Genomic DNA, 27,157 nt, shown 5'->3' with positions numbered 1-27,157 from the left:
GATAGCTTTTATTGTTGTTTACTGATAAGTTATTAAATGTATATTTGTCCATTCACTTGGGACACGACATGATTTATAATTTTAATTAGTACAGATGTTTAAAACAAAAAAATATACTGATTTCAGAATGTATTTCCTCTGGTTTTGGTCAGATGAGTTCGATCGTGTCACTCTCTCACCATTAAAGCTGCATCATCGTCTTGCTTTCAAGCCTGTTTTTGTCGTCGTGTGCTTCAGATTCGAACCCGACACTCGCTGTAACAAACACTGGAACTCTGTACGTTCGTTGATTGCTGCTGTTTCTCAAAAGATGTCGTTCATGGGCAGCTACAGTATTATCAGAGTGGCAGGGTATCATGAGCACTCATAATCCTGGATCTTTATATTTTGAATGTCAAACCTTTTTATTTTGGTAAACAAGAGATGATTTATTAGATTCAATAAAATGCAGTACTACAAACCAAAATGTAAAATCACTGCTCTTCATTTTGTAATTCATGAAAACATCTGATTTGAGTTGAAAGACTGCTGCTGGCATGTGGTAAATTTGTACTTGTGATGTATGAAAGTAAATTTAATGACTACAATATTCCAGTAAGAACATACAATAATTTTTCTTATTTATCCCAACAGTTTATAAAGCCGAAAGAACCAAACTCACACACAGCTCAGTATTTCAAATGAATTTAATATCTCAAAGGTTGACTTTTCCTAGAGGCTTTACGTGTACATTATGTACAGATAGATAGATCTGAAGTAATGTACTAAAATATTTAATGGAGACATGGTCTTTTAACAAAACATAACATTTAAATGTAAACCCATTCACCAAACTGTACCAACATGGAAAAGATTTTGTTTAAAAAAAAAAATAAACTTCAGTTTAAAAGAAAGAAAACCTATTAAATCTTTAAACTGGATTTCCAACAGGAAAACTTGCCATTTCTGAATAACTTGAATTATCAGTAAGAACAATGCTCGTGAAAATGCTACTGACCGTAAATTACAATGTACTTTCTTAAGCTTAAACTCAAAAGTCATAAATATTAAGACTTCTGAGAGCCACTCTTCTTCATGTTTCTGTGGAATAGCTGACGAAGAATAAAAAAACAAATAAAATCCTTTTTTTTATAATTTGCACAAATCTCTCAGAAAATCAGCGGCTCCTCATGAAACGCAAGAACATCCAGAACTGAGCTCCTCGTTGGTTAAATACTCAACCGTGTATTTGAGCTTTAGTCTTGACATTGGCAGCGTTTTACTAAACAGTCATTGCCTTTACACAAAAAAGTTTCCTGTTTTCCACATGGAACATGTGATCCTATGACTTGTTTACCGCATGTCACAACATATAACATGGAGAAAACATGTGGAAAAGTTTTCACATGGGAAACAACATTGTCTTCACACATTACACCCTGAAAATGTTCCAAAATCACGTGATCACGTGCACAATCACATGTGATCACGTGATTTTTGCACATGTGACATTCATGTGTTTTTTCTGTAAGGGTGGTTTTGGGTTGGGATGTTGTAAATAAAAAGTTCCTGTCCTTGAAAACAGAATACATCACAATGTTGTACTTTGTTTGCTGCAATCATAACAATTCTGGAAAATGCATTCCAGAAGAAAAAAACAGAATCAGTTGTGTTTAATTTTTCATTTGTGTAATCATACCTGTAAGAGAAAACTCTTTTCTGAAGGATTTATGCAAATTCACATCGTGTTCCTGAACTTTATTTCTGGTATGATTCAGCACTGTGTCTTTTTGATCATATGGAGTTGAGCTGGACGGGAGGAAACAGACGGTTTGATCAGTGGACAGCTACTAAATCTACTGACGGTGGTGTAAACATTTCTTCGCTGCATGCAGAGCTAAAATCACTTCCCTCCACAAAGCACCAATAATACTCGAGGGTGATGGAGACCGGCAGAGATGTTCGTGTTAATATAACCTCGTTAGCTACAAGCTGTTAGTAAAATTAGCAGTTTTAGTGTTGAAAAAATATGCTTTCTACACTGTACATTGTATAGTGTATGTGAGAATACATTCATGTATTCATATTGACCGCATCAGTGCAAATAACTTTTTTAAACTTCTCTACTAGATATCTCATCCAAACGGACATGGTATCATTTACATGGAAAACAAAATATACAGTGCCTTTGTCTAATAGGAAACAGAGCTCTGGCACATATAATAATAATAATAAAATATAAAAACAGCCACACAAACACAAGCTACCATCCTACAGTTTGGCAACAAATCAATAGACCTTTGCCTCTCGACAATAAAGAGCTTAACAGTAATGCCTGACTGATTATCAATTTCAATGGCATGATACTGTACAGTGGTGCATTTAATACTGCACATAAATGTATGAAACACTTTCTGATACAAAAATATTCATCTATAATGCAATAAACTTTGCATTGGAACAAAAAATAGTCTATAAACACCAGAAGATAACTGGGATACAATACATAAACAATCAATATAAAGAATAAATAACTTAGAAACAGGTGCAACAACAACACCTTTTTTTGTAATATTGTCTTCACTGGGCAGACTTCCATTTTTACATTCTGGCCTGCGTTTCCATCAGCTGGACGTCTGCTCGGCTGTTCTCCACACAGCCGTCTGCTGCCTCCTTGTGGACAGTAGTTGTACCACAGCCGTCTGCTGCCTCCTTGTGGACAGTAGTTGTACCACAGCCGTCTGCTGCCTCCTTGTGGACAGTAGTTGTACCACAGCCGTCTGCTGCCTCCTTGTGGACAGTAGTTGTACCACAGCCGTCTGCTGCCTCCTTGTGGACAGTAGTTGTACCACTTCTTCAGCTGATCTTTTGCAGTAGCTTCTCCTCTATCAGTTCAAACTGCACGCTGACGGACATTTCTGCGATGAACTGGTCACAACCTTCCTTGGTCACCTGTTTGCAGTAACGCAGGTCGATGTGACAAATGCTCCCACAGCGCTTGAAATAGGTCAGCGACTGGTCTGTGACCCGGTTACAAACTGCAGGGAGAAATCGGGTTAGAAGAAAATTAACAAATGGTGCATAATGGTCACTGGTACCGACATCAAGCTACGCACACGCATGGATTAATCAGACCTTTAGGATGGGATCATAAATCCAAAAACCTTATGGTGAGCAGTGTTTTGGAATAAATGGAGCGACTTGCACCACAGAGCTAAAATGTATTTTGCCCTTCAGCTGTTTCCATAATGTCTCTTTGATTCACTGCTTTTAACATTTAATGATATTCCAGAGAGAAAAGTAAAAGAACTAATTATTTTGAGCATTTCTGCTCTTTGATGTGAATGATAAAATCTGATGGAACAACAAGCATCTAAAAGGACCTTACGGTTAAATCAAAGCCTGAACAGTCTAACCTCCACGAAGGCAGCAGCTATCACAGGCTTGTTGGATTAAGACAGAAACCCTCGTAAGAAAGTATTCAGAGTTTCATGGCTTGATAAACATCACGTTACACGTCTTTTTGTGAGCGATACACTGCTGATTTCTAAATGCAGCTGGAACTTGAGCAGAGAACATTTTTGGTGAACAGAAAGAAGTCTCGGAGCGAAGTTGGTGAAGAGCAACGACTGTTGAAGGCTTAAAGATGTTTTCCCTCAGACGCCGGAGAACATCACAGGAGAACTCACCCTCCTGACCGGAGAACTCAAACTCACCCTCCTGACCGGAGAACTCAAACTCACCCTCCTGACCGGAGAACTCAAACTCACCCTCCTGACAGGAGAACTCAAACTCACCCTCCTGACAGGAGAACTCAAACTCACCCTCCTGACCGGAGAACTCAAACTCACCCTCCTGACCGGAGAACTCAAACTCACCCTCCTGACAGGAGAACTCAAACTCACCCTCCTGACAGGAGAACTCACCCTCCTGACTGGAGAACTCAAACTCACCCTCCTGACTGGAGAACTCAAACTCACCCTCCTGACCGGAGAACTCAAACTCACCCTCCTGACCGGAGAACTCAAACTCACCCTCCTGACAGGAGAACTCAAACTCACCCTCCTGACCGGAGAACTCAAACTCACCCTCCTGACCGGAGAACTCACCCTCCTGACCGGAGAACTCAAACTCACCCTCCTGACAGGAGAACTCAAACTCACCCTCCTGACCGGAGAACTCAAACTCACCCTCCTGACAGGAGAACTCAAACTCACCCTCCTGACAGGAGAACTCAAACTCACCCTCCTGACCGGAGAACTCAAACTCACCCTCCTGACCGGAGAACTCAAACTCACCCTCCTGACAGGAGAACTCAAACTCACCCTCCTGACCGGAGAACTCAAACTCACCCTCCTGACCGGAGAACTCACCCTCCTGACCGGAGAACTCAAACTCACCCTCCTGACAGGAGAACTCAAACTCACCCTCCTGACCGGAGAACTCAAACTCACCCTCCTGACAGGAGAACTCAAACTCACCCTCCTGACAGGAGAACTCAAACTCACCCTCCTGACCGGAGAACTCAAACTCACCCTCCTGACAGGAGAACTCAAACTCACCCTCCTGACCGGAGAACTCAAACTCACCCTCCTGACAGGAGAACTCAAACTCACCCTCCTAACAGGAGAACTCAAACTCACCCTCCTAACAGGAGAACTCAAACTCACCCTCCTGACAGGAGAACTCAAACTCACCCTCCTGACCGGAGAACTCAAACTCACCCTCCTGACCGGAGAACTCAAACTCACCCTCCTGACAGGAGAACTCAAACTCACCCTCCTGACAGGAGAACTCACCCTCCTGACAGGAGAACTCACCCTCCTGACAGGAGAACTCACCCTCCTGACCAGAGAACTCAAACTCACCCTCCTGACAGGAGAACTCACCCTCCTGACCGGAGAACTCAAACTCACCCTCCTGACAGGAGAACTCAAACTCACCCTCCTGACCGGAGAACTCAAACTCACCCTCCTGACAGGAGAACTCAAACTCACCCTCCTGACAGGAGAACTCAAACTCACCCTCCTGACCGGAGAACTCAAACTCACCCTCCTGACAGGAGAACTCAAACTCACCCTCCTAACAGGAGAACTCAAACTCACCCTCCTAACAGGAGAACTCAAACTCACCCTCCTGACAGGAGAACTCAAACTCACCCTCCTGACCGGAGAACTCAAACTCACCCTCCTAACAGGAGAACTCAAACTCACCCTCCTGACAGGAGAACTCAAACTCACCCTCCTGACAGGAGAACTCACCCTCCTGACCGGAGAACTCAAACTCACCCTCCTGACAGGAGAACTCAAACTCACCCTCCTGACAGGAGAACTCACCCTCCTGACTGGAGAACTCAAACTCACCCTCCTGACTGGAGAACTCAAACTCACCCTCCTGACCGGAGAACTCAAACTCACCCTCCTGACCGGAGAACTCACCCTCCTGACTGGAGAACTCAAACTCACCCTCCTGACAGGAGAACTCACCCTCCTGACCGGAGAACTCAAACTCACCCTCCTGACAGGAGAACTCAAACTCACCCTCCTGACAGGAGAACTCACCCTCCTGACTGGAGAACTCAAACTCACCCTCCTGACTGGAGAACTCAAACTCACCCTCCTGACCGGAGAACTCAAACTCACCCTCCTGACCGGAGAACTCACCCTCCTGACCGGAGAACTCAAACTCACCCTCCTAACAGGAGAACTCAAACTCACCCTCCTGACAGGAGAACTCACCCTCCTGACAGGAGAACTCAAACTCACCCTCCTGACCGGAGAACTCAAACTCACCCTCCTAACAGGAGAACTCAAACTCACCCTCCTGACAGGAGAACTCACCCTCCTGACAGGAGAACTCAAACTCACCCTCCTAACAGGAGAACTCAAACTCACCCTCCTAACAGGAGAACTCACCCTCCTAACAGGAGAACTCAAACTCACCCTCCTGACCGGAGAACTCAAACTCACCCTCCTGACAGGAGAACTCACCCTCCTGACAGGAGAACTCAAACTCACCCTCCTGACCGGAGAACTCAAACTCACCCTCCTAACAGGAGAACTCAAACTCACCCTCCTGACAGGAGAACTCACCCTCCTGACCAGAGAACTCACCCTCCTGACCGGAGAACTCAAACTCACCCTCCTGACAGGAGAACTCACCCTCCTGACAGGAGAACTCACCCTCCTGACCGGAGAACTCCTGACTGGAGCTGCCCGACACAAATGATGCGATCGTCACTAAAAACGTATTTCCGGACTCGCGTCTTCATTGACTGTTTTTTCTTTAAAGCCTTTTTTTAAGCTCTCTGTTACAGATTTCCAGTTTGCCACAAAATGTCGCGTGTGCTCTCTGGTCATGTTCATGTTTGAATCACAGATGTACTCGACCAGTGATCTGAAAAACACGTGTAACTCAGGTGCTGATGTTAATCAACTGACAAAACTTGAAAGACTTACTCACAAAGGTTATTGCTTCTCCCTGTTAGATGCACAACACAATGCTGAGCGCCGGTGGCGCAACACAGGAGCAGTCTTGGAACGTGGAATTGTAATCCCTGAAATAATTCAATATGTGCATCTAATTACTGCATCGGTCAAAAAGAGGCCGATTTCCAGGCTGGAACGACAGACGGTACCTGACAGGTTGATGTCGGTGAGCGAGTCTCTGCTGGTCGTCCCTGCAGCGGTCAGGATGTTGACGGACTGGTCGGTGACGTGGTTGCAGTAGCTGAGATCCAGCTTCGATAACGAGGGCATATAACGAATGATGAGGCGCAGAGATGTGTCGGTGATGTCCAGTCCTGCCAGACGCAAGTCCTCCACATTACGCAGCTTACTCCTGTTGTCTAACTGACCTACAAAATGGTTTCAAAAAGAAAAAGGAAAGGAGATGAACTGAGAGATAGAAACACGGAGTGGGTTGGTCTGGCCGTAAGTGTCGGGAGATGTTCTTGATTTGTCTGATAGAACTTATTCCTTCGTGCCACAGAGCTCCGTTGTTCATCAATGAGTCCACAGCTGAAAACAGCCCCAGTAAATGCACGATTCATTGTGCTCTGAGTGACAGCGGTCGGCCAGTTCAGACAATTATTTCGCCTTTATAAAAAAAAATAATGCAACTTTGTATTTCTGAGCCCCGTTTTAAAAATACATGTTAAATAGGAGCCAGTGGCCACGGAGCCCCTGGGGAGCTGTGGAGTATTGATAGATTGATAATTGCACTGTTTTTTGTTTTTGTCTTTTCATGGAATTTGTTGACTGAGAAAGATATTTAGTTAATAGATTTGAATGCTTCTGTGCTTTAATAAACTACCAGCTCAGAACAACGCAGTCACTTCTAACGTCTTTAGTACTAAACATCAAGATTGAACAGCTGTTCAGAAGGAAAAAACAGTGTGACACATACAGTTTCTTCTCCTCTCCTTTTGATCCGATTACCCCACAGTCATGTTTATTAATTCAACTTGTCATGTCCACTAAAGTGTCTCAGTTTATTCAGGGGACGTGCTGGTACCTGGCCTATTATCTGTAGGAGGCGACAGCAGGTCTCTCATCTGGGCGTCTTTCAGTCCTTCGACCCACTGGACGTCCAGAGTTCGCAGGAGAGGACAGCTGGAGGTGCAAAGTGCCGAGACGGCCACCCAGGAGCATCCCGACAGCAGCAGCACACGCAGACCTGCAGCGAGAACACGGACACGCACCAACTCACGGTAAATCATTTCCTGAAGAGACAATCCACCAATCTTCTTTCTCTTTATGGACACGAGCAGGTTTATCTCGTGTTTATGATGGGCAAGAAATGTGCTCCAGTTTTCTACATCTCCAGACTTTTATTTCATCTAAGGTCACAAAATAAAGGAACACAGGTGCAGCTAATATTCTCATGTAAAAAACAGAGTGATCTAATGAAGAGATTTACGAGTAACCAAGAAAAGTAAAGCTTCTAAATTGAACGCCTTCTGGAGATACAATACATACGGAGGAGCCATACGGGAGCATGCTAATGAAACTTTCATATTAAAAAAAAAATCACCAACACAATTATTAAATTCTGTATTAAATATACTTAAAAAAAATGTAAATGCTACTTTTTGACATTTTTTTCATTATTACCAGAAACGGTGACCAAACTCGACCATGAAGAGTAACGGTGGGAAATCATTTCTGCACTACTTTCATGTTTCTCTGCAATAAGCTTTGATCCACAAAGGCTGAGTTGTAGCATTATATACTGTGGTATTATATATTATATATTATGTATTATGTATTATGTGGCAGACTGTTGCTGGTTGTGATCAGTTCATCTTCAGCTCAGCATGAGACAGCAGCACTGCAGCTCGGAGGAGAAGCAGCTGATTGAAAGAAGCAGTAGTAGCGATGGCTGTGCGTTGGTGAATAAGACAGCTGCTCAGTCAGCTGCAGCGGCGCTCAGTCAGCTGCAGCGGCGCTCTGTCAGCTGCAGCGGCGCTCTGTCAGCCGCTCGACACGCTCGCAGTTCCGCAGTTTAAAAGGAGTCATACGCCACGCAAAGTGTTTCTGTCTCCTAAACTGGACATAACTGCACTACACCAGCACACCACATTTGGATTAAGGAGAATATAAAAAATATTCAAAAGGAACTTAATGGGAGGTGTGACCACTAGGGGGCTCCACACCAGGTTTCCTTGAGTACATGCAGTTGTGCAGTTTTAAATTGGGCAAATGTTGCAAAGAGCCTTTTAACCAAACATTAATTTACAAAATACGGTTCTACCGTTTATATACTGTAGGTAATTTGGTTAGGTTATGACATTTGCTAAAGAATATTGTCACAGTGTTCACATATCTGTCGCGTTTCAGAAACTTGAAGAGAGAGGGAATAATCATTAATCCCTTAAAAGTTCCTTGAATAGGATCCAAAGTTAATTCCCTTTTTCTGTGACAGTTTATCATTACAAGCAAAGTTATAATCATAATAATTATGTACCGACTTAAACTGAATGTCAAAATGATCTCTCTCATAATACCATCGGAGCGTCGCCTCTACAGAGTACCAGGATGGGTGTTCAGAACCAGAACCGATGGACTTCCATTTGAACTCCAGTCACTGCAGTCCACACACCTCAAAATGAGTTTGATGAGAGTGAATTAAGGCCTTTTAATGTAAGATGGAAGTTAAAGCTAAGTGATGTCATGTGCTTCTTCAGTAGAGGCTGTGAATGTGAACAATGGCTCACTGATGCTGATGAGCTTTAGTCATACGTGAACGTAGCAAAACTTATGCATTTTAAAATGAAAACTTGTTCGTGTGGATTTGACTTTCATACCGAATGACAAGGCATTTTTTTTTCCTAGATAGTATCGAAGAAATTCAGTCATTGGAATAAAAGTAGTGACGGTCGGTTCCCAGCCCACACAGTGCATCGCTTTTTACGCTTTTGGCCCTTTTTCCTCTGATAATTAAAACACAAATACACAAAACTGTTAGCAAACTGACTCTCATTTTTCTCTTGTCATATTTCTATTACTGTTTTATACAAAACCAAACATAGCGGTGTTTGGTTGGTTGTTGTATTCACCTGGAAGCCTGTTGATGAGCCAGCTCAGCTGTTTCTTGGAGATGTTGGTCCAGCTGAGGTCCAGAGTGACGGGCTGTCTCCGGATGATGCCGCTCAGCATCAGAGGTGTGATGGACTTACAGCGGTTCAGATTGATGTGCTTCCAGAGCCTTTTGTCGCAGCACCTGGTGGGAGACAGAAGTGCACGAGCTGTGTGATCCGGTGTCGAAGACGCGTTTCAACTCTCCAACACGTGTCGTACTCACCACCTGTTCCAGGTCCGACAGACACGCATGCAGACACAGAGGTCTCTGTGAGTCAGGTGACCGAACACCGTCATCCACGTCTCGCGTCGCATCACGTGCGCTTCGCCGTCGTTCAGTGGCAGTCTGTCAGGTGGGGGGCTGATGGGAGGGGGGCGGATCACGTGACGCTCCATTTGGATGCATTTTGGTGGCGACCGGCAGGGGAGCGGCCGCGGACAGATCGGTGTGATGGGCGTGCTTCTGCTCCAGCCGAGCGGCGAGTAACCGCGTGGCGTCCCGTTCACCTCGCGCCCCCGGTGTCGCAGCCAGTCACCCAGATCGCCGCTGCCGTTGTTCAGAGGCCATCGAGGCTTCTGCTCGTCCACTTCGTTCTCAGGCTCCGACTTTATCGGCCTGTGATTCCGATTGGCCAAGCTGTCCTCCGTTTTCAGCGGCTGTCTGTTTTGATTGGCCGAACCTTCCTCTGTTTTAAGGGCTCTACGGCTCAGATTGGTGGTCGAGTCCTCTGTTTTTAGTGGTTTACGGTTCTGATTGGCCGCAGAGTCCTCATTCTTCAATGGTCGGCGATTGTGATTGGCTGGACCGTCCTCTGTCTTCACTGAACCGTGCCTCTGGTTGCTCAGACTGACCTCTGTCTTGGGAATGTCCTGGTTAAAGTCTTTGCTCATCTCTTTGTTGGGAAGACGTCGGCGCTGATGGCGGGCTTTAAGCTGAGCAGAGCTCCTCTCCTGGGCGTCTCCGGACTCGCTGCTCGGTCCGGCTCTGGGAGACGTGGTGGAGGATTGGTCACTCTCTCTGGCCGTGGATGTTCTCAGCAGTGGACTTAACAAGGCTTTAGCTCTGTCCTCTGCAGGACTGTCTCTCTCCTTTGTTCCCACCTCCTCTTCCTCTGCATCTTCTTCTTGGTCATCGTCATCATACTCATTTTTCTCCTTTAGATGCATCCTGTCCAAAGACAATCCATCTTCTTCGTGATCCTCCTGCTCGTCTTCTTCATCACCGTGATCGTTCTCTGTCTTAATTTGCCGCAACAGCTTTGAACTAAATGGATCATCCACTTTGGAAAGCTTTTTCTAAGAAAGAATAGAAGGAACAGAATTTTTTTTTTTTTTTAAAGCAGTCAGAATTATCAGGGGTTAGGGTTAATAATAATAAATTAGATTTTAGCATATTTTTTTCCCTGTATATTCTATTCTAAAGAGAATTTAGGGAACACAACATTTAAAAAATCCTGACATATTTCAAATATAATAAAGTTTTTAATTAAAAATCTAAAAATATTAACAAATTAATCAAAGAAACTCCTTCTGCATAATAAGCAGACTCTCAACTCAAACTCAAAGAAGCTGTTCTCCAAAGAATTTGCCTATTTTCATGGTTCACTTCTTCTGTTCTCAGTTTTCTTTATCTTCCTCCTTTGCAATATTCACAATAACCACAAAATGATTGAAAGTATTCTTTGATTTTAAGTTTTCAAAAGTATCTTGAAAATTTAGGAAACACACCTAAAATACATCAGAGAATATTTATGCCTTGTGTGACGTTCAGTACAACTGACCAAGTTACAAAGAGATTCGTGTCGCACCTTCTTTTTCAAAATGACCGGTTCGTCATTGGTGTCAAAAAGTTTCCTCTTCTTCCTCAGCGGATTGTCCTCAAGTCTCGGTCGGGACCCCCCATCCAGAGACAGCAAGGAGGGACGTTTCTTTGGAGGCTCCTCATCGTTCCTCTTGGAGTTTACGTCCCGCTCTGCCTTTCTCTTCACAGCAGCTGAGGGGTTCAAGGCGCTGACGGCGGTTGGAGCCACCGCGGGCGGGTCAGCCTCCTCTTTTGAATCCCGGTTCAGCCGCGGTTCTTTCAGTAGCGAGCCAGGAAGGTTTGACGCATACTTAAACCCTGGCCCCCTTTTTTGCTTTGAGGCCAAAAGGTTAGAAAAAAAGAGAGCACAACTTTATTTCTCTGGTTCTGATATCTTTAGATAAAGTTAGCCGTTTCCTAAATTCCTCATTCGGATACATGCAGAATAAAGTCCATACTGATGCTTACTTTCCCTGTTTTCCCTGCATGGTTACACTTTGGGCACTCCCAGCAGTTTGGCAACTCATCATTGACGACTCCATTGGAGTCTTTCACCTGAACAAAAGGAGGATTATTAAACAGTGTTTGTCTAAGAACATTGTTTATGGTGGCAATATTAATAAATATGAATACATATTGATACTGAGGAATTTACCTTGAGACAGTTAGGGTGGACAATCTCATTGCAGATTGAGCACTCCATTAGCATGAGGTTAAACTTCTCGTCCTCGTCCTCCACCGTGTCCTCCTTCCCGGCTTCTCCACAGACCAGACAGACTGCTGTGTGCGGCAGCACCGGCTGGAGGGAGGAAACACGGAGCCGACAATGAAGCTGCTGCATCAAATCACCACCCTCTTTTAGAGAAGTCCTTTTTGGAAACAAAAGTTAACCCACTCTTCTGCCCAATTCTGTCCATTACAATATTTCCATTTGAAGTCAGTTATGTGCAGTGTTTTTTTTTTTACACTTCCTGTGGATTTGTATACTGAACTAATGTTTCAGAAAGGTGAAGCAAAACAGATTTGGAACAGTTCACTGCTGTGGCTGGTATAAGCCTAACCACACGAGTCAACTAAGAAACTAGAAAATATAAAATCCAAATGATGATGCTGATGACACGGAGCCTCAGAATCAGTGGATTTACTTAATTCTGCTTCATAATCACACTGAACAGCAGAATAAACCATATTTTGTTCCTGTTTTCTTTAACTGCTTCAATCATTCTTGTTCTGAAAACCTTGTAGTTCATCTGCATCAATAATTTATATTAAACATTTGATTTGATTTGAATTTGATCATATTCACTATGTATTCAGTGCGTCATAAATTAAACTACCAACTTGTTTGTTGCTTGCAGGCAGTTTGCACAACAAACGGGCTGGTTTGGACAGCAGACTGATGAACGTTGGGACATCCGTAGCTCTGAGTACTGAAACTGAATCAGGGTAAGTGAACATCAAGGGTGAGTGAGCTTATTTGCATATCTTAAAAGTGAGATGCAGCTGCTAAAGAGCTCAAGACCACAAGAGTGGGATATTAGGACGAATGCCAAAACACTGTGGTTGTCTCGTCCGTAAAGGTCAAATATCAAAACTGAGCTGCTCTCATCGTTTATAATGCAGAAACAATCAAACCAAGTTTCTCAGCATGTCTCTGTCCGTGGTGCTGAAACATTACGCAGCCTGTGTCACTCTCTCGTTGCTCCATGTGACTACGACTGCAACAGCGAAAACATCTGCGGCTTCTACTACTTACATTATTAGTATTACTTGTGTCACCGCTACAACAAATTGTAAATAACAGCGTCACCTTGTAATGCTCTTCTAACCACGTTGAACACAAGCAACTACTTCACCACCACATGGACGTATCCCAAATTAAGGATTCTAGATCAAAGGAAAGCCAGATTTATTAAGGAATCATGAAAGGAATAGTTTGAGATTTTGGGAAGACTAACACAACATGTCTGTCTGCAAAATATGAAGCCAGAGCCAAGAAATGATGTTAGCTAACAATAAATACAGGAAACAGCCATCCTCGCTCTTTAGGCTCTTTCTTTCTGTTACACAAAGTACCTTCAAACCTCACTGACTAATGCTTTATATTGTGTCTGTTTGATCTGTACAGACACCTACATGTCAAACAACAAGTTGTGGTTTTACAAGGGGTTAAATGCTTAAACTATTTCCTGGCCATGTGCAGATCTTTACTGGCTGCTTGGCAACCTCACAGTGACGTCAAGACACCAGAGAATTACCTGAAAATCCTTTAACAACATCAAATGTGTTAATTAGGGAACTTCAGAGGTTCCGTTTTTAACCTCTGGATAGAGGCTAGCTGTTTCCACCCGTTTCCAGTCTTCATGCTAAGCTAAGCTCATCACCCACTGAGTGTACTTAATTATTTAATGGGCAGCTAAGAAACTGCTAAAAATGTTCTCATCTGTTAGCAGATAAAAAAAAATCCATTAAGCCTGTTTCAGAAAATCCACTCCGAACATGAAGTACTTACAGCAATGCACTGTCTCATGATGCAGGACTGTTTCATTCGGCCCGGCCCGCCAAACTTCTTCATGTCTTTACAAAAGTGGCACTCTCCACACTCCGTCCGCAGACACGCCTCGCACTTCCGACAGCGCGTCCTCCTCCGCCGGGCGCCGGATGTTCCCCGGCTGGCCGACAGCTTGACTGCTGATGCAGGAGATGCTGCCATCTTAGGTTTGGGCCGGTTGGGAGGCCGCGGCTGGAAGGATGAAGAGCACACAGTGGAAGAGGAGTTGAAAAACTAAAAGCCCACAAATATTACACAAATAGCCATTGGAAGGTCAGATGAGTTAGTTTGTTGGCAAAGGACAAATGTTTTTGGAATATTTATCAATATTATGCATCTACATACTAAGTATGCAAGAAGCAGACAAGGGAAGTAGAAGTACATTAATAAAGAGATGCCGTGCAAATCTTTTATTAAGGATGTCAAAGGCACACAGCCGGTTATTCTTGGCTTTCACAAAAAACAAGTTGGATTGAAGATACTTCAAAATCCTTACTAAGATGAAACATAAACCACAACACATTTTCAGTATATTATAATTTTGATAAGAAGTAAAGGGAAGGCATGAAGCTCTGCAATCTAATGCTCTTACCTACACTGCATTTCATTTAATAATGGTGCTATGGCCCATTAGAAGCACTTACAATCATGTTATGTAATAAGAAAAAAAATGAAAATATTGTATTAAATTGAGCCGGAGAGAGAGTCATGGTGGATGTATGTGGTACTGCTGAGCCTTTCTTTACTCTTCTGTCTCTGGGTCAATAGTTTCAAACGCAGACAAATGCAAAAAAAGAAAACAACATTCATCCATATTTTCATACACAGACCTGATCAGAACATGCTGTGTGTAAACACATTATTCGTGGCTGTTAAAGCACAAAACAAAAGAGAAAACAAACACATCAAAAATGTCCCTGGAGGCGTCTTCCAAATTTAGCACCTCACTTGCTTGCATGTTTCTACTTCAAAGAGAAGCTGCACTTATGGCACCGTTTCACACATGGATCACTGGCAGCCATTATTCTGTTACAGACGGATTTAGAGCAGGACACATTATTAAATGTGCTCTATTTGATAGAAGGGGGCAACGACGGAGAGATCAGCATCATTCCTCCTCTGGTGTTATACACTGTCCTTCTTCTCAGGCTCACAAACCAACTATGTCTTTTTAACATGATAACCACATGTCAAAATGCTGCCAACGGTTCCATGGGAGAAAATAAGTGGCCGCGTATGAGATGAGGGAAAAAAATAAAAGAAGAACAAGGAGTACCAAACACTGCAGCTCTTGGAAATGAAGATCGGATTTCTTTAGTTACATCGGCAGTGCAGATTTTCCTAGTGTCAGCATAGCAACAGCCACATCCCATTCCCTAACAGACTGTCTATGACACACACACTTTAACCAATAAGAACTGTAATGAGACCCTCTAACAGAAAGAGTAAGCAGCCTCAATCTTCAGCATATTATTGTAATTTATTCTAACAATAGCCACAAAATAGACTGACACAGGCAGTCAGATATGTGGTTAGCAGACAGGATTAGAGGGAGATGGAGGGGTAGAGGGGGGCAGGGCATGTGCAGCCTGCTCTCCACGGTTCTGGGGTGTTCTGGGGATTAACAAGAGGAGGAACACTGAAACGACACCAAAGGAAACTCAGTCCTGTAGCAAACACATCGTGATCTGTAAGCCAGCTTCAGGCAGGTGAGTGTCAGACGACAAGTAGAAGTTCTGATTGATGTCAGATCACCTGAGACAACAGGTAACAGTGTTTACTGGGTTTATTCATGTTTGTTTACACCTGTAACTTGAACTACAGGTGTGGGAGGCAAATGAAAATAACACAATCTTATTATTACAAAGTAAAGGAAAAAGATTTCAGATTGCTGTCCATATCGTCTCCTAAAACCCCGTTAACCCTCCGCTGTCTGCTCAGCAGCTGATCTGTGAAGCAGATATCCCTCTGACGCGCACAATTAAATGACAGCATGACCAAAGACAACCAGCTGCCTGTCAATCTCAGTAACTGCCACCTGTCTCAGGTACAAGTGTTTGTTGTAATGCTCTTTAAGATATCTTGACCCTCAGCAGTACGTTTCTGAAGAAGCGTTTGTGTACCTCGTTACAGCAGATACGATATGAACTGATCTTCTACGTACAGAAACAACAGGTGACAACAAGCTCATTCAGCTGGGAAACATAATGAGAAGCTTCATTCATGGGAAGTGCTCTGATCTACTGAGGATATCCTCTTCATCACATTAAACACTGAGACTGCAGAAACAATAAGACGTTCAAAATCAGCAAAACACACGACACTGTTGTATTTAAAGTCTCCACGGACGTGAAGAGACCGCTATCAGTGTTACACACCAACTGTAGTGAAACCTGTGTGCTGTGGGGGGGTTGGCGCTGCACAGGCAGATATTCTGCTTGTAAATGAATTGAGGAGTTGTTCAGGTTGTTCAGGATGCTGAACTGGACTCGCTGACGTCTCTCCAGTTCTCCAGCCTGATGAGCACATTTCACTGACGCTCCAATAGTTACAAACTTCCTGGAACAGGTGTGTTAACATGAAAACTTGAAAAATGTTCTATTATGTACGGGAGTAGAGAAAGATGGACTCATTCATCGGCAATCAGTGTTTTGTTTAAATCCAGATGCAGCCACAGACTTAACGTGAGGGGGGTGTGGTTCAGAGTCAAGCCTGTAGTAGGTGAAAGGTTTAAATGAACAAAATACATTTCTTAGTCGATGCACCTGACATTTATAGCAAACAACGTCCCAATCACTGCTTTTTCATTAATACACAACCTTTCTTTGTTTAACTATTACATGTATTAAACCTGCATTCGATACTTTTACAATCACACCATGAAAGATTCATCTCCTGCATCCTGAAACAACCAATAGCAACCCTGAAGGTCTGGACTATATAAACACAGCCTTCTACTAATGCTAGCTTCACCTGATAAAAACACAAGCATGCACACACACATGCACAAAATCAGCAAACCTATATTAAAAAAAGGCACAAAGGCAAAACCCAAAGCCCAACACAGAGGGGAGAGTGAATCAATGCTTTTGTCTCCAGGTAGCTCCATTTGCTCGCTGCACACTGCTCTGTCTGACACCAGCATTCCTCCGGCGGCCTCGCTACGCCTGCTGCAGGGCTTCAGGGTGCTAACCTGCTCAGAGTCTGAGTCGTAGTCCTCATCATCAGCGCTCAACGACATGGCCATGGCTGCTTTTTCAGAGCCCGTCCAGCTCACGGCAAACTGACATGGCTGCAGTCTCCTCCTCCTTCTACTCCTGCTACTGCTGTCAGGCCGACAGCCCTCCCTCCTGCTCCACAGCTCCACAATACCATAAGCAGATGTAAGAAACACACACAAGCCTGCCTCATTAATATGGATCGGCTCCGAGAAAGAGGAGGCGCGCAGCCAATGGGAGGCCGTTGTGCATCAGAATATGCGCTGGGGGGTGTCGGCCTCCGTCCAATGAGGAGAGGAAATGCAGAAAAGGTGTTTTCATATTCATAATGAGTATCAGAGGGAGAGGAGAGAGGATCTGCACAGCCAATAGAGCCAGATGGCATCTCATTACTAAAGGCAAACACAAAGAGGCCCCAACCAGCAGCTGGTCTCTGGAGGGGGGGGGGGGGGGGGGGGGGGGGGGGGGGGGGGGGGGGGGGGGGGGTCAGGAGAGCAGTAGGAACTACAATTACAATTGTAAAGCACAGGCCTCTTTCTTGTACATAGTTCATGTGTTTGTTTGCTCAATTAATTGTTAACAGAAAATGAAGAGACATTGTAAATATAATAGACCGATTCAGTGAACTGAAATAGAGTCTGATGTGGCACATTTTACTAATTTAAATGTACATTTTAGCTCATTAGCTCTGGCTGTCCAAGCACATTTCTTCACATTTTACATGCTCTGTTTTTTTTGTTTAATAATACAATGCAAGTAAAAAAAAAAATCTTTTTTCTTTCTCTATTTGCAGGTGAATGTAAAATCCTCGAGTCTGACGCTCTCACAGCCGCCGCTCCACTTTAAGGCTTCGAGAAATCATCGGGTAAATGACACTAACATCAAAGGCACTTCCAGCCTGCCACTATTTTACAGTCTTTCTATATCACAGTTTCACATGGACTACATATCAAAGGAGGTACTTTGTACAGCATACCGATGCCCAAAAGGCAAACTCTCTCAAAGTGGCTCTAAACTAATGAACATCTGCAACAACGGTAAAATATGATTGGAATTTTTCTCCATTCTGATGAGCAGCATCACAAACACAATATTTATCGATCCCTGTAAACAATTCTTCCACTTCATGTAAAATGTGGCACTGATCTGAGCCCGAGCAATCCAACAACCAGAAATGGTGAGATGTAAATAACGTTAAAGGGAACAAAATATAGTACGTAGAAGCATGTGTATGAAGAGGAACAAAAAATGTATGTGAAAAAAAACCTAATTATTTACTTCATTAGGTAATACTGCAGCCTGTTAAGTCAAAATTATGCAAATAAGTAGATCTCTTGCTGGAGGGAAAAAGAGCAGCGAGTGTTGGAACACGAGAGGGAAGAAGAATGACAGGAAGGAGAACAAGAAAGAAGATAAAAACCCAGAGAACAGAAAAAGCTTCTCATTTTGGAAAAATGTCTCATACAAGTAGAATATAGAAAGTACACACTGCCAGTTTCATTAAAATACAGATCAATGAAAAATAAACTGGGTCAAGCTAGCAGGGTTTCAAACAACTGCAGCACTCTAATGACAATACACTCATATAATATGCTTGTCGGTCCCACAGTGAAAATATATCGATGCAATGTTATAGTGTAAAAAAAATCTCTGCTTAAAGGTTCAGTTTGTACGATTAGAGGTGTTCTATAGGTTGAAATGAAATATAATATTCATAATTATGTTTACATTAGTGTATAATCACCTGAAACTATGAGAATCGTTGTGTTTTCCGTAGAATGAGCTCTTCATGTCTACACAGGGAGCAGGTCCCTTTTCATCACCATGGTCCATCTGCATGTTTCTACTGTAGCCCAGAAGGGACAAACCCAACACGGACCTCACAGAGCCACTGAGGCATCTTTCACTGCCCTCGTAAAGCTTCTTACACACTTCGAAGGCGAGGCCGGGGGTGTTTATTGCTTGTATATGCCACCTCACCACTAGATGCCACTAAATCCTACATACTGCTCCTTTAATATGCATTATTTATCCACTGAAACAAAAAGCACTTAATAGCCAGCTGATATTTTAACAGTACAAAGGAAATTTCCCAAAGCAAACCTTTCAGATGAGAGCGCAGTAATGTTTAGCATCATAAGTCAAGCAGCAGGTGCATCAAATCTGATTTTGTTTTTCTCAAGTGTTCAACAACTTCATGTGAAGACTCCAAATTATATTTGGTGCAAAACCAATTATAAAGTGTCACAGTGCAGATGAAATATTCTTACCTTTATAGTTTTCTTAGGCCAGGATACCACAGGAACTCCCGTAATTGCTAATTTGGGGTCGTCATCTGCATGTTCCTTTAAGACAACCTTGACAGACACAACAAAAAGTCAAACACAACTGTGTCGTGTCTCTTAAGTGATGTGATGTGTGCATGAAAACATCATGTCTTTTGTTTGTTACCTTCACGTCCTCCAGCAGGGCCTGTGGGTTCTCTATTCCAACAGGAACACACTTCTTATTTTCAGGGAGTGACTCCAGCTTCTCCACCAGTGTCCTGAGTCCGTTGAGCTCAAACTCTGTCAGATGAGTCCATTTATTTTGAGGCTCTGAGGCCGGTGAGTCGGACGGAGTTTTGGGAAAATCTAGAGAGGTGGAGCCGGGATTACAGCTGTCCTCCGAGTCAACAGATAAAACAGCTTTGAGGTGCTGGCCCTTCCCATTGTCGGGAGAGCCGGGACCATCCTGAGCAGCTCTCTCTGGTTTTTCACCTTGGTAATCCCTGATTTGAGTCCCACATGAGTCCTCGTTGATGTCCTGGCTCCTGGAGTCAGAGGAGGGGCTCTCTGTCTTCCCCTTTGTCTCATAGTCTGAAAGGACAAAAGCAGGTAACCTATAATACCCCTTTTTGTGAATGTCCAATAATTGGGAGCAAAAATGATTTGTAATAACTTTAGCAGCACCTGGGAGGGATGAGGCTGCACATTTATAGCTACAAGAGTTAGAGGCTCTTTAGTTTCACTTCAAAGCGTTTTTTCTTCATATATCCTTTCCCAAAAATCTGCAAAAATGACTCACTATTGAAGGGCACAGTCACCTCCCCAGTTAGTACCCCAAACGTTTAAATCTAATCTTAATGACATACACTTTACCGTCTTAATTCGTTGATTTAAAGCTAATAATCCCACACAGAATCCTCCGTCCCTGATTTAGAAATATGTGTGTTGAAAGTGTTGCTTTCAGAATACAGCAGGTCGAATGGAGAGCACAGATATTATTCAGTTTTAACATCTAATCACAGACTTATTAGGAGAAGAGCTATGTACAACTGCAGGACCCAATTTTAACAGTATCCATTAGGCGTGTGCCCTATTGTATCATTCACAATAATATTGGTATAATTTCTAATGATCAAAAAATGATATTGTGATAATGGCAATATTCAGATTTATGTCATCCTGTTATGCAGCATAACGGCATGACGTGTGTTACATGTGGCTGAAAGCAGCTATATTTCACAAAACCTTGCTCTCCCTCTGAGTTACTGTTGTTTGCAAACTGAAGAAGTTTGTCTGAATATCTGAAGGCAAACTTTTCTTTTTATACTAAAATATGAAACTATAATAACTGTATTTGTTGTAATTGTGGCATCTTGAAATGAATGATCAAAAAATGTCCGTATTTTGTCATAGCATCAAGTTAACACAAAAAATACCCTGAAATATGGGTCATATCGCCCACCCTTATATCCAAGACTTGATCTCACTCACCCGCGGGCTCTTTACGGACCTCTGGAGAAAGGTAGGAGCGTTTGGTCAGGCAGTGTAGGTATCTCTCCAGGACGTACCAGCACATCTCACAGTAGAAGGGGAAACGGAATTTGGAATGAACCTGAAGACGAGATCAATATATTTATATCTACATGCTTCTGTGCATTTTTACTTTTGTAATATAATTTCATAAAAACAGACAAACTTTCTTACTAAGAGTGTGTTAGAGTTTTGATTTCTTTACACACCTTCTTTCATTCACCAAATTTCAGACTGTGTTTTTACACACACATTTGTGTTATACAGACTACAGACAGGAAACATATTTCTGACAGCAGTGTGGGTAAAGAGATTACTACTTATAAAAATATGTTGTGCTACTACTGCGTCACTACTATCCTCTCAAATGCACACAAACTAGAATCTAAACCGATTTGATGATTATTCTTCTGGAACAAAAGCAGAAGTTAATGCACCACACAAATAAAACCTAAAAGAAAATCCTACAAAAGTTGAAGAAGTCGATTTTTCCAAAAATTTGAGTGGACCAAATACCACCAAATACACAACACTAATAACGTCTTTAAAACTGAATCGCTTGATATTAAAATGGATTTTTTTTTTTTTTTTTTTTTTTTTTTTTTTTTCATTTGAAAAGAATGTTTACAATATACATGTTGATTATGGGCTTCAGCACATTTTGCTGATGTCATACTTTACTATACATTTGTAAATGTTGTCATATTTTGTGCGGACTTTTTTCCCCTTATCTCTCTCCTTTCTCTTGCAGGTGAACTCTTCGCCGTCCCCTGGTTCATTTATACCACGTAGAGTTTACTGAGCTGTTGTGCAGGTCAGAGTTCAGCCACACATCGGGGAACTCCTACCTTAGTCCTGTTCTCAATCTCATGGATGGTAAGCTGCATAGGAATGTTAAAGCTGTGCAGGATGTTGCCTCCGAACACCAGAGTGTCCACAGGAGTGTAGACAGCATGAATCCACCCTAAATCACAAAACCACATTTATAAAGAGATGAAGAACAAAGAGAGGATTCATGCAAACTCCTACTCTGCATACGGGTCCAGATAAAGCCGAGCCTTCCCGTTCATTCAAGAGGTAGCTGATCTATTCCTGCTGGCTACTTTAAAACAACCATGCCAACCCACCAGATGGGATGAAGAAGGTGTATCCCTGTTTAAGCTCCACTCTCTGGCATCCGTCCGCCCGGTCTCCCAGGAAGATATCGCTCTGCTTGCCTGACAGGACCCAGTCCTCATACAGAGCAAGGTTATGGGGTGTTGGAGGCACAAGCCAGAACACCTGCGGAGAAGAAGTACTCTCTATTTAGAGGTCATCCCGTACAGGCGTGGCCAAGTAAGGTCAAATTGACTCTAAAAACTGCCCACAACATTTAAGGCTTTTACAAATATTTTACATACTTTCTTCTTTTCTATCCCGATGTCTAATAAATATACTACTAAATGAAGCTTTATGGCACAAAATATCAGATGCGTTATAAGAGACTAGAATTAACTTACTTTCTGTCCCTTGAATACATGATACCAAACTGAAGTTCCCCCAAAATCGATGTGGAAGTCTGTGTAGCAACCCTTTACACTCATCAGGCAATACCTAAAACAGAAATAACATTTCCAAAGAGGCAAGGTGCTGGTAAGTAGGTACACTGATATCCATAGAAATATCGCAAAAGGAACCCCAGTTTTATTTTACTGAGAAAAAGAAAAGGAAGCTCACAGGGGCACTACAGCAGAGAAAATGATCCACAATAGGATGTCTCTCCTCTGGAAATGAATGAAGGAGTGATTGACCCCCTGAAACATTCATTATTTGCTGATTAGGCTGGACGGGAGCAGAGAGAATCAGCAGTGAGATGTAAACAGAGCAGTTCTGCTGTGAATCTCACTGACAGATGATGTGACACTTTCACCAATAAAAACAAGTTAGCTTGGATCACAACTGTGCCAGATGAATTTAAAAAATCATCACTGACATCATTTTGGACTGTTTCATATTGGAATCTGTGTTATAATCTAAAAAGTGCCTCATTGTCACGTGAAAGGTCATCCATAATTCATAAATGTTCAATAAAGTGAGCGATTTGTGAACAACTCAATTGGTTTGCGTGTCTGTAAGGAGTGAAAACAGCTCTACCACCCTCTAGTGGTGACAGTGAACTAAAACATTGCTTCTATAAGTTCTGGCTGAAATCATGGCAGCAATGATTCGTTACTGGATTTCAGTAAAAAGTAATCTTTTGTTTTTAATCAGCAACCACCGAAGCTCTCCGAACACTGCTGGAGGTCCGCTGGGCACAAAACATGAGCCTCTAAGGTTCAAAGGAAGGGCTCGATGGTTTGGATTCATTTAGATTCTTCTTCAGGTGATTGGCTGAGCGGTGTGTGTGCGGTCACATCACAGCTGTTAGAAAGCATCCTCCTCTGTGCAGAACAGAGTTCTGTTGCCTAGCAACAATCAGGAGCAGGTAGAGGAGGTGAGAGCCTGCAGTGCTCTACTGTGATGCAGCGATGGAGGACAGGTCCTATTTACTGCCAAGGAAGCAGATATTTTCTCCATTTACTGTATTGTTGCGTGACACATAATTCATTCTTCAAACAGACTGAATAAGACAACAGGAACAGAGTCGTACCGTTGCACTTTGGGGTACTTCATCTCTGAGATGACGTTGGAGGCTTCAGTTTGGCTTTGTTTCAGATCAGGAGGCCACATGTTGTCCACCCAGTCCACCTGATCCACCTGTCAGAGCCACAACGGCACATTCAACCATCTGTCATCCCTTCTTTGAATGTGGTCCTAGATTTGTGACCTCTATCCAACCTTCCATAACACATGAGGGAGTGTCGGGTACATTACCACCGTGGGCCGCTTGATCAGGTTCTCCAGCTTCGTGTGACTGAACTCTAAGCTGATGACATTGAAGAGTTTGTCCCGCTCTTCCTCTGGCGTCTCATAATAACGGACAAACTGAGCCATGCTCATCTCGGAGCCTTTCTGAGTGCTGACGTCCATAACGTCCACCGAGCGACGGCTGCCTGCCAGAAACAGACAAAACACACGTGGAGGTGAAGCAGCGCTTCCGAGCTCAGTCACACGTAACACGTCTGTGAGCTTATATGCAGTTCGTCACATTTACAAATAGAAAACAAATGTTATTATGGATAACAGCAGTAGCTGTAAAATACATGTTATTCCCAATGTTCACCACTAGATGGGGCAACTACACCCCAATCCTGCTCTGCTCTCACGCTTCACTTGTCATAGTTGTATTTTAGGGCCTTAGAAAACAACTGCAAACAGAAAATTATATCATATTTTGTGAATAATAGCAATAATATTTGGTAGTGCAAGACAATAGATGGAAAGGTGTTGTTACCAGATTACATGGGACCCCCAACAATATGAGCAAGATGGCTGCACCCCCACAGCCTCCATAACAAAGACCCAACTAAAGGAAGAGTTTACTGATTAAACAGCAGGAAAATAAACAGCAGGAAAATAAAATAGAAATGATTTTTCTACAGAATTTAGACAAAAGTGTGACTGGAACTTTTGGACTTTTTGTAAATGTTGGCCATGTTTTGATGTTTACTTTTTGACAGTAGTAGTTTTGCTGCTCTGCTGCATGTTACACACAAAACATCAGCTTCTCTGATGTTCGCACGATTCCTTCCTCAACCTTCAGATAAGGTTAGGTTAGGTTAGGTTAGGTTAGGTTAGGTTAGGTTAGGTTAGGGTAGGTTAGGGTAGGTTAGGTTAGGTTGGGTTAGGTTGGGTTGGGTTGGGTTGGGTTAGGTTGGGTTGGGTTGGGTTAGGGTTAGGGTTAGGTTGGGTTAGGTTAGGTTGGGTTAGGGTTAGGGTTTGGGTTTGGGTTAGGTTAGGTTAGGTTAGGGTTAGGTTAGGTTAGGTTAGGGTTAGGGTTAGGGTAGGTTAGGGTAGGTTAGGTTAGGTTGGGTTAGGGTAGGTTAGGGTAGGTTAGGTTAGGTTGGGTTAGGTTAGGTTAGGTTGGGTTGGGTTAGGTTGGGTTGGGTTGGGTTAGGGTTAGGTTAGGTTAGGTTAGGGTTAGGGTAGGTTAGGTAGTTACTTTATTAATCCCCGAGGGGACATTTTTTTCGCTACAGCAGCATACAGAAGCAACAGATAGTAATAGAACAATAGAAAAGCAATAAAATAGCAGTAAAATAGCAGTAAAAACTATAAAATGTAAATATAAAATATAAAAACATGGTTCTTTCCCATGTTGGCCAAAACTCACAGTTTAAGTTGAGAGTACATTTTTAAAGTCATTATCTCATCGTTATGGCCGTTTTCTTTGCACCACTTTCCTTCCATAAACTGATGTGGTGGTAAATATCTGACTTCAGGACACTTTTAGGGGCTGATTCCCGTCAGTGAGGTGACTCCAGCCTCTCTACTGGGTTAGGTTAGGTTAGGTTAGGGTAGGTTAGGTTAGGGTAGGGTAGGTTAGGGTTAGGTTAGGTTAGGTTAGGTTAGGTTAGGTTAGGTTAGGGTAGGTTAGGGTTAGGGTAGGTTAGGGTTAGGTTAGGTTAGGGTTAGGTTAGGGTTTGGGTTAGGGTTTGGGTTAGGGTAGGTTAGGTTAGGTTAGGTTAGGTTAGGGTAGGGTAGGTTAGGCTAGGGTAGGTTAGGGTTAGGTTAGGTTAGGGTAGGTTAGGTTAGGGTAGGTTAGGTTAGGTTAGGTTAGGTTAGGGTAGGTTAGGTTAGGGTAGGTTAGGGTTAGGTTAGGTTAGGGTTAGGTTAGGGTTTGGGTTAGGGTAGGTTAGGTTAGGTTAGGGTTAGTTAGGGTTAGGGTTAGTTAACACGTCTACATTGGTAAATATACGTGAGTGTGTTCGTAGCTTTCCACTTACCAACTAATCCTTTAATTTCACTCACTGTGAACTCTGGATCAGGCATCCTGTGTAATGGAAGAGAGGGCTTCATTTGTTATGTGTTAAAAATAAATGTGCAACAAATACATGAGAGCAGTCCCAGATTATTGTTAATAACGGTGTATTGACAGAAAGGAGTCTCACCTGATCCCCAGCTCATCTTTGCCCTTGAAGATGAGCGGGATGCGGAGAGCTTCTCTCTGCACGTATTCATAAGTGAAGTCTGCAACACAGAAGCGGATGTTTGAGGACGTTGGAAGTGCAAAACTATAAAATGATAGCTGTAACAACAGCTGACCCCAAACCAGCATGCCATGCCCGGTGTCCCGGTGTCCCGGTGTCCCGGTACCTTTCCCCTCCATTAAGTGGACGAAGTCCGCGCTGTAGCGGTCGCTGAGCAGCTTCTCCTCCACGCTGAAGCCGCGGATGTTGGCGATCTCCTCCGCGTCCGACAGGTCGTCGTCCTCGTCGTACATCCTCCGGCAGATGGAGCGCTGCAACCACATTCACAAACCTCCGTCAGGCCACCTGTCTCTGCACCGAACACGCTTCATGTCTAACTTCCAAACCGGATTCCGGTTTCGGTAGTAACCGTCCCGTTACCATGGTAGCACCGTTTTCCTCTGATAACCATTAATAACACTTATCCCGGGGATGCAGCTGTTGGTATGATGTTCTACAACGAGGATTATATTCATTTATTTCGTTTTAACCGCCGTGAATTATTACAGATGTAAAATAAGTTATAAGTTATAGTTTCGTTGCCTGAAACTTGAACAGCTTCAAACGTTAGCTTAGCTAACTAATTAGCTCGATCAGAAGCTAACACCGCGGATGTTCCGCACCAGTTTGCGTCCGGACTCTGCGCACGTTTCCGCGGCCTGCGCCATCGTCTCGTCCGGATGGTTTCAGTCCGTCAGTGGCGGAGAAGCATCTTCGTGCGGAGCGAAGTTTAAAGAAGCACTTAGCACGCTTTGCAGGTTCAAAACAAGGGAACCATGTTTTTGTGTATTACGTCACCGCCAGGAACCAAAACATTGTCGGTGACGTCACGTCACGACATGTCGGCGCTTTTCAACCGATTTACGGAGTCGTTGTCGCGAGTCGCTGTTTGTTTGTCGTAGAAAAACAGATGACGAATTAATTATTAATTCTCAAATAGTTAGCACATTGTTTTAGAAGCGAGTATATCAGTTCTTCTTCTTCTTCCATTTTTAAAGTAACTACGTTCAATAAGATGAGTGGGTCACGTGGGCTGGTTCCCGTTCAACAGCTGGAGTTAGAAAGCGGTTTTCGCCCTCTTTCCACCCGTTGACCGGTTAATTACAGCAGATAGGGTTAGGA

General features: G+C 43.2%; 1 protein-coding gene across 3 annotated transcripts; it reads right to left on the bottom strand.

Moving 5' to 3' along the window:
* Nucleotides 1-671: 671 nt before the first annotated feature.
* Nucleotides 672-26,813, bottom strand: kdm2bb (lysine (K)-specific demethylase 2Bb). Of its 3 annotated transcripts, XM_069147137.1 has the most exons (22): nucleotides 26,659-26,813; nucleotides 26,112-26,307; nucleotides 25,958-26,036; nucleotides 25,793-25,839; nucleotides 23,781-23,959; nucleotides 23,557-23,663; nucleotides 22,427-22,520; nucleotides 22,055-22,208; nucleotides 21,776-21,891; nucleotides 20,889-21,009; nucleotides 19,582-19,988; nucleotides 19,401-19,487; nucleotides 17,106-17,273; nucleotides 13,874-14,104; nucleotides 12,017-12,160; nucleotides 11,830-11,916; nucleotides 11,369-11,695; nucleotides 9,784-10,856; nucleotides 9,539-9,702; nucleotides 7,495-7,656; nucleotides 6,617-6,835; nucleotides 672-3,017 (listed from the first exon to the last, which is right to left on the bottom strand). In XM_069147137.1, the coding sequence occupies exons 1-22, from the start codon at nucleotides 26,701-26,703 to the stop codon at nucleotides 2,836-2,838; spliced, it is 4,389 nt and encodes a 1,462-aa protein (XP_069003238.1). In that variant the 5' UTR covers nucleotides 26,704-26,813; the 3' UTR covers nucleotides 672-2,835. The 3 variants fall into 3 exon arrangements, with proteins under 3 accessions (XP_069003238.1, XP_069003239.1, XP_069003241.1); XM_069147138.1 differs by lacking the exon at nucleotides 17,106-17,273 and having other exon boundaries at nucleotides 26,659-26,812; XM_069147140.1 differs by lacking the exon at nucleotides 17,106-17,273 and having other exon boundaries at nucleotides 26,163-26,307; nucleotides 26,659-26,811.
* Between the last annotated feature and the right edge of the window lie 344 nt (nucleotides 26,814-27,157).

The sequence above is a fragment of the Embiotoca jacksoni genome, unplaced genomic scaffold (genome assembly GCF_022577435.1).
Source record: "Embiotoca jacksoni isolate LCO1_2020_lvr unplaced genomic scaffold, fEmbJac1.0.p SCAF_131, whole genome shotgun sequence".
NCBI lineage: Eukaryota > Metazoa > Chordata > Actinopteri > Embiotocidae > Embiotoca > Embiotoca jacksoni.
Note: the sequence above shows the minus strand (reverse complement) of the source record. Positions and strands in the feature narration are given on the sequence as shown.